The 16,035-nt window shown below is 35.2% G+C and overlaps 2 protein-coding genes across 2 annotated transcripts; both read left to right on the plus strand.

The window, feature by feature from the left end:
• Positions 1 to 177: 177 nt before the first annotated feature.
• Snapin (SNAP associated protein) lies at positions 178 to 9,089 on the plus strand. The gene is made up of 3 exons (XM_083113013.1): positions 178 to 456; positions 1,630 to 1,795; positions 8,943 to 9,089. The coding sequence occupies exons 1-3, from the start codon at positions 305 to 307 to the stop codon at positions 9,081 to 9,083; spliced, it is 459 nt and encodes a 152-aa protein (XP_082969139.1). The 5' UTR covers positions 178 to 304; the 3' UTR covers positions 9,084 to 9,089.
• A 446-nt stretch (positions 9,090 to 9,535) lies between these two features.
• HemK2 (HemK methyltransferase 2) lies at positions 9,536 to 13,227 on the plus strand. Its single transcript, XM_083113012.1, has one exon. It carries the CDS (start codon positions 9,543 to 9,545, stop codon positions 10,179 to 10,181), a length of 639 nt encoding a protein of 212 aa, XP_082969138.1. The 5' UTR covers positions 9,536 to 9,542; the 3' UTR covers positions 10,182 to 13,227.
• The last annotated feature ends 2,808 nt before the right edge of the window (positions 13,228 to 16,035 follow it).

Raw genomic sequence — 16,035 nt, forward strand, 5'->3', positions numbered from 1 at the left:
AACAAACTGACTGAGGTGAGTGTACCTGGCTTTTCTGGAACCCTTGAGTATGAATAAAATAAGAATGTTATTTTTCAATGTACAATTATTAATATCGATCTTCTTTTTTCATCTCATTATTACCAGATGAAACGCAAAACTGAAAACATTGTAAAATGGTCGAATAATTAAAACTGTTTTTAAAATAAAAATAAAACGAATGACTTCATAGACTTTTACGCATTTTAAAAAGCACAAGAACATCAGCAACTGATTATGCAACATTAATAAACCGTTGATTATAATTAAGTTGCTAACATTTACAATGGATGTTGACACGGAAAGTACCAATACGTCCATAGACGACAAAACAGAAGATTTTTGTGAAAATCCGACGAGAGATACTTTAGCTGAAGGGTTTATGTGTTTATTGAAACCCACAATTGACCAACTAGATGAAAGAGTTAGAGTTACTAGGTACGTGTACCAATAGGTACTCTTAAATAATTCTACCTGTACATACTACGAATAATAATAGACCTTGTTCCGCAGTAAGAAAATTTACAACCAGTTTTAAAAGACATGCCTGGAATTTGTTTTACCAAATCTGATATGTACACATTGCATAGGAACATTTATTTGCCTAGTGCAATCCCATTGTTAACATGAATTCAATTTTAAATGGAGCGTTGTTGCTGCGCATTGGGTATTTATGTAAATTTGCTTTGCTGCTGAATTCTACATACTCCAATTTTATATTTCATTGTATAATATCATTATGCTTTAAATTCTGTAAGAAATTTCAATACATGTTTTATTTAGCTTACAATACTAGATGCTTTGACATTAAAATAATCCCCAAGTAATGTTATCTTAATGGGATCACCGAAGGTAGAGAAAGAAATGTAGCTAGTACATCCAATGAAAATTTGAGTAATGTGCTAATGTGATATTTTTATGCATTGAAAACGGGATTGTGATAACACTTGATGTTGAATATAATATGGAGCAAATTGAGAATACCGGAAGTATCTTCAGTTGCTTTCAAATTCGGCATACTCACTAATTTTGGCCTCGTAATCACGAATCTGCAGTTAAAATTTGGCGGTCACGTCTATAAATTGCAAAATAAGTGGAAAAAAGTGGGCCCGTGAACGGAGTAAACACCCTTGATTTATGAAGAAAACAACAATTTTTTTGCAATGATTAGTGTTTCAAAGCTATGTGTACGATCACCCTTAATTTTAACTATGCTTGCCTAACCTAACCTAACCTTCCGTGAATGGTTCGTGGGGCAAACATGTTTTCTTCCACCTTTACGCAAGATGTCATTTTCTCACATAAATGAACGCCCCATGCAACGGGTCTCACTTATTGCACAACACTTGAGCAACGTTGTGTTATGACTACGGTAGCAAGACCATTGTTCGGAAACGAAGATGTCTTCGGTTTCCATGTTAGTGTATGGAGAATCATAGCGGTAATTGACAAGCTTATTTTGCAATTTGTAGATGTGACCGCCAATTTTTAACTGCAGATTCGTGATTACGAGGCCAAAATTTGTGAGTATACCGAATTTGAAAGCAATCGGAGATACTTCCGGTATTCTCAATATATACCTATAATATATTTTTTCTTTCAAAATTAAAGAATAAGCCAAGTTGAACTAAAACAACAAATTGAAGGCCTTGCTGAAGAACTGAGAAAAATATCTGATGCACAACATTGTCCAATTGATCTGGATGTTTATGTGAAGAAACTGCTGAATGCAAAGAGAAGAGTTACCGTTGTCAGCAACATTCTGCAAAATGCCCAGGTGAGTTAACATTGCTAAATTATATTTCATTATTAGACCAGTTCAAATCACATGCCCAGGTTGGTTTTTTAATAGGAAAAATGGTACCAAGGTAATGTATTGCCTTTAGAGATTATAATAGCTAAATGAAACTTGGGACTTTTTATTAACATTATTTACTTAGAAAAGGAGCATATAATAATGTGAAAGGGCAAATAAAGCACAGCACCAAGCTTCATTAGAATTTAAATAGACTCTAAGTCAGTATAAATAAGAAAGAAATTCCTACTTAACCACATTTTTCCTTGCATCTACTGTTCTAAACTAACGCTGTTGTTAGAGAGCACCTAGGCAACACAACTTTTGATTTGACACAAATCCTACCTCATCAAAATTTATTTATCTATATTTTTTTTTACTACAGCATATGCGAAACGGCGAACTATGGCATTTTAAACCATGAGTTTTCTGTGTGAGAGTTACCTTATTTTGTTTGTGACAAGAACACAAAAAACTGGTACACATAATTTCACAAATTATTGTTAAGATAAAAAGTCCGATTTTTAAATTTTATTCTGTAATTTGTTATTTGTTTCTTAAAAAATGGTCAGTAAAGTCAATATATTTTATTGTCATTTGTGATTTTTTATGTTTGTTTTCATTACTGCATTTGGGAGATACATGATGATGACTTCTCAGTGAAAACCATACATATGTATAAAATTACACAAGTAATAATGTGTGTTACAAAAAACAAAGTAAAATAAAGAGAAGTTTTATCTAAACATTAATTGTATTTCATTCTCATAATTATTATTGAAAGGACACTGTTTTTCACCTTAAATATTTTTGTACAAGAAAGAAAACATTCATTAAAACAAGTTTTTGTGTGTAATTAAAAAAAGTTTTGTGAGAGTTATGGTGATGTGGAGGCCAGATATATTTTTTAATGTAATCCCAATTTTTCTTTTACAATACTAATTCATTGCTAGGCTGTGATAGAATTTGTCAGTTTGTTTGATATTTGAGTCAGTTATGTCATCAATTTTGCTTGGACTAATCTTCACCCAAGTTGTTTGTGTGATATAAAAAATACAAAATATGAATATGGTAATGACTGCGAACTTCCAAGCATGATCCGCAGGCCACCTACGTATGCACGTCCAAGGACCTGCAGAGTGGTTTGTGGCTTAACACAGCTGCTATGGTGTCAATGGTCCCTAATCTCAACTTGGATATCTATCTCTATCTTTCTCTCTCTCTCTCTCTCTCTCTGTCTCTCTCTCTTCTCTTTCTCTCTCTCTCTTCTCTCTCTCCCCTCTCTCTCTCTCTCTTCTCTCTCTCTCTCTCTCTCTCTCTCTCTCTGTGTGTGTGTGTGTGTAGAAGCAGGGTCATTATGACACCGGAACCTTTTTCCTCACAATTTTAAATTTGGTCCATGTTGCATATTGTTTCATTTCAATACTGAACTTGGACGTATTTAAATTGATCTGGAAAAAAGGTTCTGGGATTGAATTTAAATACTTGAAAAATAAAAGGGCTCTTTGTAATCCAGAACCCATTTATGCTTGCTGATTTTCTCTCCCGGACCGGAATTGCATTTATTTATAATTCCTGAACTTTTAACAACCCTGGATGGAAGTGAGACTAGCCTCGTTCCTATTTTTGGTAATTATGAAGTGGGGAAATATAATATCATGCTCTGTTCTAATGAATCCTGATTCCAATCTGTATTTACTTTTCTTCTCTCTAATGAGAGTAAAACACAATTAACAATTTGGATTGGAAAAAGGGGTATTCACAAAATTTCCTTATTTTTATTTCATGCACACATTGTACATTTCTGTCTTCTAGTCTATGGGTGTTACAAGCAAGTTAACATGTTTCTAGATGCAACACTTATGAATAGCACAGACATTTATTTGGAATTGAAAGTTTATCCATGTTACTGTTATGACTGTAATTGCTGAACATGCACTTCCCTCGTCAGGGGATGTTGATATCTTTAAACTACAAATAAATGTCTTGATGATGGAAGTACAGGGGATGGACAAAAATATGGAAGTATGTGTTCTTCAAAACATGTGTATCGAGAAATGTGTTAACCTATCTAGTCTAGCATAAATACTGTTTCACACTATTTTGTGAATAAGTTGATTATTGTTTCACATTTTTAAATTTTCTTTTAGTATGTTACACTTACGTCTATTACGCACAAATAGCACCGATCAGTTTTCAAAATGTCCACTTTTTGCCCTCACACAGGGTCGAACTCTCTCTGACCAGGCATCTATTGCAGCATGGATGGTCTCGATGGTAAAGTCTGCCACTCCTGCCATCAAGGGGTATTTTTAACTTTCAATTATAGGGTGACTCTTCTTGCAGACAGTACCCACTAGCACTGTCCACAGTTTGCAGTCCAGGGTATTGAAATCAGGGCTATCAGGTGGCCTATCAACAGTAGATATGAAATTGAGTACAATGGTCTCCAGTCACCGTCACATCATCCTCATCTTATGAGGTGAAGCAGAATCTTTCTGGAACATCCAGGGTTCAATATGAAACATTGTTTTGTTGAATGGTGTCATGAGAGGGTCTGGGACACTTTCCACACACTTTCACATGGGTGTTTAGGCCCTTTTCACAAAAATTAGGTCTGGTGGAACTCTCACAGGTCACCCTCCACCAAACCATGACTGAGGAGGGCTGGCGGAATCTCTGAACTTTTAGAACTCTCTCACGATCTTCTTGAGAGCTTGAAGCACACACCCTTTCATTTTGGTGGTTAAAACTGTTTTCAATATGATGAGGAAGTGCGTATTACTCACTATTGAATACAAAATAAATACGTAAAATAGTATTAAAACTATATTATATAGTATTATAGCCGGTAAGAATTATGCTAAGTTGGGTTTTCATGTCACCGCCGAAGTTTTGAGAGTTGTAGGGGAAGAACGCGAATTCTCATTGGATTGGTGACGTTGCGGTTGAGCGGAATCAGTTCTGTTGAGGAGGAGGTAATCTCCAACTCTGCACATGCAGAACCATTGCCCATGCACTTCACCTTGCTGGATGGAAGTTCCTCGGCTGCCAAGTAGGCACCTGGTTTTTAGTATTTTAGTTTTGGATATGAGTATATTTTTTAGAATGTTTTACCTGGATAGGGATTTTTACGATTATAATAACTAGGATTTTTAAGTGTTTTTTACTGATTCCTTCAACCATATTCCTATTTAACACTATTTCACGTGACACCATGTCCGGTGTCTAGAATCTAGTTAGACCTGAAGAAGGAGGAAGTATTTACCTCCGAAATGTCATCCGGATTAACATATATTCACTCACGTAAGTTTGAAAAGTTTTAATACTATTTTACGTATTTATTTTGTAAACTGTATTCAGTGGTGAACACTTGCTCAAGAGTGAGGAGAATCCCACCATGCCCATTGGTGCCGCACCACTGCAGGAGCCTTCTCGATTTCAGTTCCCTCTGCTTCTTCAGGTGTGGCATCAGGAAATGTCCAGTACTCCACAAGTAAGCTCCAATTCCAAGGTCTTCCATAAGCACCTTGGACATTGATTGTTGCGAAATGTTCAAACCCTGTGCCATTATCACTTGCTTCCTGGTGGGATTTTGGGGGCACGCGAGCTGCCGCTGTTCATGCAGTGTGATGTCGACCAACTCTTTCTCAATCTTTCACGCTACCACTCTAAGCGAATCTCTGGATTGTGCGGTACACAAACCTTTGCTGATCCTCAGGGTTCTTAGGGGCTGCAAAATCTCAGTGAGTGACTTTCCAACCATATGCAGAGCAATTATGTCTACTCTGTTTTCATATTTGCCCCACCATGCTAAGCACAAGAAGATACATGCTTACTCTTTCACAGTTGCACACACAAGGGTCAGGATTGAGAGTCTGCACAAGTATAGTTCATGAGCCTGACCACCGAGTGTACAGTCCAAGCTGAAAGTTTGTAACAGTATATATGGCAAGACTAGGTACTTTTAACACCAATAAATTGGAATAGAAAGTGAATTGCTTACGAGGGACAATGTTATTAGCTGAAATCCAGATCTTAACTGTATTGTTGAATTTAAACAGTATGTAATTATTTAATATTCATTGAAAAAAAAATTCTACATACCTTGAGTCATGCCAGATGCCTGAGATGCACAGCACCCAGACTTAATTTTTATCATTTTAACTTTTATTTTTTATTATTCATGTGATTATAACTAACCGCTGTTTCAATGTATTCCTCACCAATGATAGTGGATTAAGTATTACATATAATGATTCTTAACCACTTTAAAAATATTGCTGTAGCAGCACCACATATGCTATTTATTGTCACCTTACAACAAATTTACTTATATGTGTCACTGTGACGTCCATCGCAATTGTTATCACATTGCACTTCAGTCTTCGTACCTCTGCATTATCACCAAGGAACGGAGATTTTTGGGTGCTAAAAATGAGGGATTTTAGACTTTACAAACTCCATGTTAGGACTTTTAGGTGTTTATAATAAATTAATAAGCATAGTTATTAATAATTTTATGGAATAACTGGTTTTAGATGCAATTTGTATACAAAAGTTACTATGTTTAGTACAATGAATACTATTCTTTGATTATAAAAAATATACAATTTGTCGAATGTAAAAACTTTTATCATATTTTGAAGCACTGCAGCACCATATGTTTTTCAATGTTCTCCGTGATGAAGTTCTTTCAGTTGTCCGTGAGTGGGCACTTGTACAGCTTCCGGGTGGTTGTAACTATCCCATTAACTTGCAATGTGATTGTCACAACCCAGATGTATTCATGGAGCAGGCGTGCGGTGACATTTTCCGTTGGGGAAGCAGATCCTGAAAAATTAAGAAAACCAAGAATTCAGTGCTTCTACATTATACTGAAAAAATTAGCACTCTACTTGATACTGTTTCCCTAACGTCTCTAAGGGGAAAGATGAATGTCTTGGCCCAGGTGTTCATTTTTTCGAATTTCAGTTGGTCTGAATGTCAAACGTATTTAATGCAACAGACGGTAACGGATGATTGAAACAACTTTCAAGATTTTCACACATTGCAATATTCACAAATCCACTTTGGCACCACGTAGTTCTGTCCGTAGTAAATAGTAAATAATGCCAACACTAAAGTTTAAGAAGCAAACAAATAGAAATTCACCTGCTCGAAAAACATTAACTTTTCGACTCACAAAGTGCTTAAAACAAGCATGACTGTAGACAGCGAGTTTTACCAACTTTTATTTGTCGGATGTGTTTATGGACATGTTAGCTGTCTTAATAGACTGAACGCTCTGAAACATTTATCTTCACATTGAATATGTCAGCAACCATATTTTTGTGTTTCTCCTGTGTTTTGTAGTTTCTGGCGCAAACTCTCTCTTTCGCCTAACTGTTGTGTCGAACATAATGGGGAAAATAGGTGAAGTGATTGGTCAGTTGCAGGGTTACCTTTTCTACTCGTCATAGCAGGCACTCGAAACAGCCAATCAGGCGGAGGTATTCTTGGAATCTTCTCGTGCTCCCACACTGTTGGAGGCCGGGAATAATACTGGCCCTGTTTTAACAACTGAATCATTTTGTAGTTAGGATTCCATCCTGCCTGAAACAAACTTCATTTTTGTTTATTATTCTGGTCCCTTTAATTCCCTGGGAAGTACAGCATGTATCAACGGAGAATGCCTCATCCAGTCAGTTCGCTCCACATTATCCCAATTTCGTGATGCAAGCTGGAAGATGGCGGAAATTTGCACATAAATTTGCACCCCTGCTGTTGCATTCCTTCTTTTACCTCTTCAATTAGTTCTAAAGTCTCAAACCTTTGTGGTGCAAAATTAAGGGTCGTTGTTGATAAAAGCTATTTTTAAAGTTAAGGGAATGTTTTAAAAGGCCTTTTTAAAGTCAAAATAGGGCTTTTAGGCATTTATAGGAATTTATAGTTTATTTAGGCATTTTTAGGTCCTATAGAATTTCAGTAGAGGGGTGTTGTGCACATGAAATGCAAAGATCTCTAAATTGCATATGTGTAGGACATGGCAAAAAAAAAAAAGTATGACCTAGAAAAATGTTCCCTAATTATCACAATTGGCGAGAGACCCTTATCACTGATGATATCATATTATTGTATTAATAATCATTGTTGCAGAGCATGAAGCAAATAAATTAAGCTTTTTTTCTGGATCCCAATGGTAAATTTTGCAAGTTATCATAAAAAGATCGGTCGCTCTATATCTCACAGATATAAACAGCCTCCTTATCTCAGATATGAAAGGGCACCAGGCATGTATTCAGACAAAGAGGAAAGCAGTTATTGGGAAGCTTAGGATCGCATGCCCAATCGATTCCATGAAAACAATTTTAGTCCCATGTATCTCACAGATACAGCATAACCGATGGAGGGTTAAAGCTATGCAGAACCTTTTTTCTATTAAGATTCAGTGATGAGTGTGGAAACACACACAGATAATATGAGTCCTAATTGTATTAGGATTTTCACAAAGTTATACAGTGTTTGGAATACTGGAAATTAGTGAAAGAAAGTTTGTTGTTTGGAGAAACCAAGTTATGTGTAAGGTAACACCAAGAAATTAGCAGCATTCTCAATATCTGACCTATGCACTAAGAGTTATTGAACTTGTAGATTTCTGGTGGTGTTCCCTGAATTATTTGGGCAAAATCACAAGCAGCATTAGACCTAATAAAATGCCAATTAACAGCATGAAACTCTACACTCTTAACCAGCACTCGAAGTTGGGGGGGAATGTAGAGAAAATGTTCAGAAAGCATAGGATAATTTACATAATTAACGTACTCATGCAAGCATTTCCCAGCTAAGAATTTCCACTTTGAGCACTACTCCTAACCCAAGAACAGAAAAATCCATATACAACTTAATCCTTGTAAAGGATGTACAGTAGTTCACCAGCACCACAATGTTGTACAATTTCTGGGCTAGAAAATAGTATAATTTAAAACTGCAATAGATTTCAGATCATACAAATCTTTATGTGAGTATTAAAAGGTAAAATGTTTATTTAATAATGGTTCACAGTAGTTTTAGTCTTGGGTTACCGATTTATAATTTGTGTGCTTTATGTACCGGTATGGTTTAGCATCTCTGATTAATTTTTAATTAGGAGCGCCTCAACAAAGTTCACCAGTTGGTAGCAAGGGAGTCTTCGCGCCGCAGAGCTCTTATGGAACCTTCTCCAGTGACGACACCAAGTGGCGCTTCTACAAGCGAACCTCGTTCTCCACCTCCCTCTCATCAGAAGTAGTTAGAAAAATACACATCCATGCATATTTTAAATAATTATAATAAGAAAATTATTTATGCACACATATTGTTCTTTGAAAGTTATCATTCCATTTTGAATTATTTTTGAAAAGGAGTTTTGTAAGTTTCATGGCAATTAATATTAAAGACTGAATGCTTGTTTTCTAGTCATTATAACGTAAGTGACATGACAGATTATATTTTGTAGATAAAGAATTAATTTTAGAAAAAAAAGTTATGGGTCCAGATTACATGTTTCATGTATTTCCTGTTGATTTTGATTCCTTTATGATTAGTTGTGCAATTTTTCCTTAAAAGCACACAATATTCAATTTCTAGTCACTATATCAGAAGTAAAAAGTTGATGCAATGCTGTATTGCACTGTTTTTCCCTATCACAATATATATTTTAGATATATATAAAGTTTGGTTTGTTGACTAGAAATTTTATTGTGTTACTATGGAAACACCCACATTATCGCATATTTCAGAACATGATTATCTGAACATATACGAACCTGCGGAAGATTCATTTTTGCTGATAGATGCACTTGAAAGTGACCTGGACCACATCAAACAACTAAATCCAACGATTTGTGTGGAGGTAGGGAGTGGGTCAGGTGTTGTGCTCACTGCACTCGGAAAAGTTCTGAAGGACAAGTGCTTCTACATTGCCACGGACATTAACCCCAGGGCTTGCATTGTTACTCAAGAAACAGGATCAAGGAATCAAGTTTTCATTGAGTCAGTATGCACAGATTTACTGAAAAATATGGATCAGTTGAAGGGTAAAGTTGACGTGATGCTGTTCAATCCTCCATACGTGGTAACTCCGTCAGAAGAGATTGGCTCAAATAGTTTAGCGTCAGCATGGGCTGGAGGTTTCAAGGGACGTGAAGTAATGGATAAGCTTTTTACCCATATACCTTCCTTTCTGAGTCATAACGGAGTATTTTATTTACTCGTTATCAAGGAAAATTGTGCCTCTGAGATAGAAGATATATTCTGTGAGTTTGGATTTGTTATGAATACTCTCTTATCAAGACGAGCAGGGAGAGAGCATTTATCCATTTTGAAATTTAGTAGAAAGGGTAAATAAATCATGTAAGGACAATCTATTCCTATTAACCAATTACCTCAATTACGGAAAGTATTTTTGTTTGTACTGGGAGTGAAGGCACAATGTTACTCTTGAAAAACCCACCCTCCTTTTCTTCTCATGAAATATATTCCGACAAACATCTGTTTTGGATGAATGATTGCCATTGTATACGTCACTTCCATATATTGGTTCTATAATAAAAACTAAATATGATGTGTTACAAGCAAAGCAGCAGTATGGATAGTTTATAAAACTAAATACATAACATTTGAATTTGATTAACAATTAATTTCCAAAGCATAGTATAACAAAGTACATTTCAGGAGGGGTGCAAAGAGAGAAATGATAATATAGATGTTTATAATTAGTAGAATAACATAATTTATAGGTCTTCATAATGTGTAAAATAATAATGTTGTTACGTGAACAGGTAAAAAGACAATATGGGAATAGATATATAACACCACATATTCATTATCTAGTTTACGTGTAGGTAAGATCACTAAAAATTTGTATAAAAACTGTCTGGGCAAGGAAATTAATAAAAAAATAAAAAATTACTATTTATTAAATAACAAAAAAAAAGGATGTTAGGTCCAGTTATGAAAAATAATGTTTGCGATAACATGTTTTGCATATTATTTTAAGTAGTAATGTGCATAAATATTCTTAGGTACTGTCAATTCAAAACTGCATTATCCCTCAAAAGAAGTAGCATATTGATTGTTTAATTTTACTACTCGGTAAGTCTTTCAGATGGGAAGGGGTTGACTCCCTGAACCTGCCGCTCTATATATGTCCTTGTCATGAAATATAACCCTTTGAAATGTGCAAAATTTCTTTTTCCAACAAATCTTTAAACTGACCTCAAACATTTGTCATAAATATATTTTTACATTTGTATTTGGAAAGTATTGTGGCCCCTCCCCTGGAAAATGAATACCAACCTAAATTACATTTCACAAATAATTTCATTTCAGTTACAGTAATTTGCATGATTGCAAGTTAGACTGATACAAGTCATGAAAGGACTGGTTGACTGTTTTTGGGGTAAAAATGCATAATCTTTTTATCAAGAAGAAAAGGAGGATGTGGGATTAAGTTAACATTTTACAGACAGAGAAAACAACAAATAATTTTACTTATCTTTCATTAACGTGAGTAAAATATTTGGCCTGCCATATTTACTTGAATATAAGAGGGTTCTATGCTAGTGTCAATTTTCATTTTTAAGTCTTCCTTACAACAATTGGGGGAAAATCCTTAGGTATTATAAAGAAAATAATCATGTTGCACATAAGAAGGAAGTTGCAACTCTTGTGTATCTTTGTAGACAATTTATTTATACATATACATTTAATGTGCCAATTTTGTGAAAACTGCCAGTATCCCCTAAAAGGAATATATGTTTCCATCATATGAAATAATACATGAGTTCTCCTTGGTCGAAAAAAATAAATCAAGAAGTGATAGATACATAATCGTAGCAGATACTATCTTATATTCAATTAAATGTTATAAGGAATTAATTGAAGAAAGGAAAGTTTGCAGTCATGGGTCGTATATCTAACAAGAAATTATTTTGCTTCCACTTGAAAGGTAGTCTGTGAATGGCTAAATTAATTATTAAATTTGTATTGAATGTATGTTTTTTGTAATTTTGTATTTTAAACATTTCTGTTAAAATTACCGTAAAATAACTTTTTTCAAATTTTGCACATTTGGCACAAGGCACAGCATGGCATGCACATTGAAGGTATTAAGATATAAAAATAAGCATTAGAATTCATATCATATTTTCTCCTATTATGAATTGTTATCATCCATCCACATTTGTTCCTTGTTATATACATACACATATGATGTGATTTACGGAGAGAGTTTTATCAAAATATTTCAGACATACTGAGAATTTATAATTAGATGCAAGTGAGTTACTAACTATTTTCGTGAAACTTACTTGTAGAGATTCTATTAATTTCGGTGGAAAAAGTTATTAACTCGCTCACGTCTAATTATTATCAACAGCGTCTTTTATTCCCCCAAACATAAATAAGGATTTAGATAAAGTTCTATTACATGTTTTGTTTGCAAATATTTATGTTTACAATTGAAACTAAATTTATTTTATTTGTAACAGACATGAACTGCATTAGGCTGGAATTGAAAAAGCAATTTTAAATTATCCAATCACAAACCATGTGAGTATTATTTAATCCATCAAACTTATATAACACATCCAACTTCTTGTGTAAATACTATTACATATGATAGTAAGAGAGAGGTGTGGAATTGGAAAACAACATTTTTCCTTAACAAATATATCATAACCTGGAAATGTCCATTTAATAGTGATCAAACAATACAATATTGTGTGCTATGAGTAACATTGCTGGCCAATGTTTGCAGTGATTTATGTAAGTTTATAATTACTTGAAATGTACAGCTGTGAAACAAGTGTGAAAATGAATCTTGTAATTATGTCCAGCCTAAGCCGATTCATGTGTAAATATTCACTGTTCAAGAATGAAAGAAACTTCTGTGGAATATAAAATGTTATGATTATAACAGATGTCTCATATTTTTGCCACATTTGTTGTTATTGCCATGTATGTATAAAGAAATAAAATTAATTCACCTCAACATATGCTGTGTGAATGAAGATTTCTATGGTCATTTTATGATAAATATTATTATTATTATCGAGAGCTGCTGTTAAGGGTGTGTGGCATGAGCCACCACACATGACCTCGCACCTCCAAATTATGTACGTACACATAAAATGTTATTGAATTGTTTATTCATTCATTATATTAAAACAGAAAGTAGAAGTAGAAAAGAAAGGAAACCTGCAGGAAAAATAAGTTTCAAAGGGGGACTGCAAAATATCCCAACTAGAGTACTGCATTGGACCACTTTTGCTCGCTCAAACTCAATCGAATCTCCCATGCTCGAGCGTGATTCGCTTGAATATAGAATATCAAATATCATTTCAATGTGACAATAATAGTACAAATATATGTGTAAAATTTGTGTTGGTAGTTTAAGCCCATAATCATCTATTCATTTTCATATATTGTTATGTATTGGTCAGATAGACTAAATTACATTTTAACATGGAGATGATAACTATGTTCAGTTTAGTTTCAATTTCATTGAGTATTTCATTTCACGGAGCATATTTGAACGCCCACTACCACAGACAAATTACGATTGTACATCAACTACTGGTCTTCAAGCGTATAACGACGTTTGCCTGTTTGAGCGAAGAAACATTCGATTCAGTAAGCCATCTAACGTCATCCGTGCGAACTATTAGACGATCGAGCAAAAAAAACCTCAATGCAGCACTCTAATCTCAACAATGTAACCTGCATTATTTCAGTTTAAGTTTTATGTGGAAAAACATTTTCGCCATTAACACAGTTGAAGTTCTTGTTACGGAGAACAACGTATCAAGTGTGTCATGCCACCTATTGATGAGGCTTTATCTTTCCTGGTTCTCAAACCAACTTCCAGATAAGAATTGACTGTGAAATTATACTTAATGCTGCTAAATTATGCTGGATATTATTTAACGGCAGTATTTTAAAATTCAATACATGCATCTAGTTTGCGAACCTTGATCTGTGCAATATTTTACTTACATTTGTGTAGTATTTCTCCCATTTATATTAATCGCAATAGAAAAGATGAATGAATGTGAATGGAGGATCCATCTCTTCCCCCCTTCTTACCGTTATGCTGCTCACCATTCTGACTAGCAGCGTTTGAAGTGGGGGGGATGTTTGGTCAAACCCATCGATTAGCTGGGGAGATGCTCCTATGGTTTAACCTGGTGACAATGAGATATCTGGGGGATGCTTTTTGAAAATTTGCTACCTGCAGGTATACAATCCCCCACCCCTTGATATGCCTTGTTTATTTTGGCCATATGAAATATTTTATTTGTTTTCTGTTAATTTCACAGAAATCTGTTTGATTTATTTGTTAGTTTCAATACTGTTGTTTGTGTTGATTTAAATTTGTAATTTTTGATGTATATTTGTTCATTTCCGGTTTATAAACATTTGTAGAACTGTCCAATCTTTTATTGATTCCGTTGCCGGGACAACAGTGCGTGAAAAGGAAAAAGTAAGTTGAGTTGCGTGAGATGATGTTAATTTTGTGAAAAACACTGTTTTAAAGGAAAAGCCGCAACTTAATTGATATGTGATTGCATTTGTGAATATTGTTGTTATTTTGCAGTGATTGTTTAAAGGTAAAATGGGTTATTAAATTTGTAAAATAGCAAGAAACTATTTCTTTTTTCAAATCGTTACGTCCTGAGAATGCTCAGTGTAGGAGAGTCTCATAACTCCGCCACACAGGGAGATTGGGTAGCTACTGTGACGTAGTGATCCGTGATCCAGTGGCGAACACCAGAAAGGAACGTCACACCCTCTGCACTGCTGACTAGTATATTCCGTAAGCTCTGGAGGAGAATCCTAGGTAGGATGGAATGTAGATTTAGAAGTTTCATTCCAATGGTGTCGTAATATATCTTGAAGGGGGAAAGTTAAATTTTATGACCGCATGGACATTCAAAAGAGAGGGCAACGCCCCCCCCCCCCCTTTCTGAAAAAATCAGTGGCAACCTAAAAAGACATTTCACATTCACACACAATTTCATTCCAGTTACAGAACATGATAACATCAAAATAAAGGCTTGTTTCTTTGAAGGAACAACACTATTATTGGTTGAAATATGCATCGTTTGCTCCCACTTGGAAAAAAATAGTTTGCCCCTCCCTGGAAAAATAATCGTGTGGACGTGTGAAAAATTTGAGGCAGTATGGGTCCTGCATGGCACCATGTTTTTACGTGCTGAAGGGCACTGTAAATATATATATATAACTCCCTGCGTGGAATCGTCACTGCCAGTTCTACCGCAACGGGATCTGTTGCCTTTGAATACTACTGTGTTTCAAAGGCAACAGATCCCGTTGCGATAGCACTGGAAGAGACGATTCCACGCAGGTAAAACAGCGATAGCGAAAAATCAGGCGAGGCCAGGCCGACTCGGTAACTCGGTGGTTAGAGCAATGGCACGGTATGCCAAAGACCCGGGTTCGAGTCCTGGTCAAGCCTGCATTTTTCGCTGAAAATTTCTACGTTTTTTAAAAATGACTGCATGACGTGAATTGTCAAGGTCAGATTCCGAAGGGTCGCCAGAACAACGGCGAAAGTGAAACATTCGCGGTTATTCCGTTCGTTTTCAATCCGCTTCGTGCTTAACCCTTTCGCCCCAATTCCTTTCCTAGTTATTCATGTCGCGCTTATTCCGGTATTGAATTTTGATTTTGGTTTCGTGCTTAATCCGTTTCACTGTTATTCAATTCGCGCTTATTCCGATTTTCAATTTTGGTTTCGCTTTTATTCCTTCACATTCATTCCGTTTACGCTCAATTCGTTTCGCGGTTATTCCAAAGGCACAAGCCATAAATCACGAGATCCATGCTTTTTGACAATCCAGAGAATGCATGGTGTACGTCCGCTTCCACAACAATAAAGAATTAAAATTTACTCGATGACAAGAATTAATAATAACAATAATAATTTGTCTTTGGCTTCTCCAGATCAGGAACGGGTGGGCAAGCACCCACCCAAAAATTGCTCTGCGGAAATATGAATGCTTCAATAAGAAAAAGTAATTTCTTCTCTTGACTCCGTGTACATTTTTCTTATGAATATTGTCCATACTACGTAGAAAGTGTCACAAATTATCATGTAAGAAGTTTCAACCATTCGCTGTTTTTGGATTTACATTAGTTTACTGAGTAAGAAAAGGAATATCGTTAGAAAATTGCTA

This window comes from Lepisma saccharinum, chromosome 27, assembly GCF_977018435.1.
Source record: "Lepisma saccharinum chromosome 27, izLepSacc3.1, whole genome shotgun sequence".
Classification (NCBI taxonomy): Eukaryota; Metazoa; Arthropoda; class Insecta; order Zygentoma; family Lepismatidae; genus Lepisma; species Lepisma saccharinum.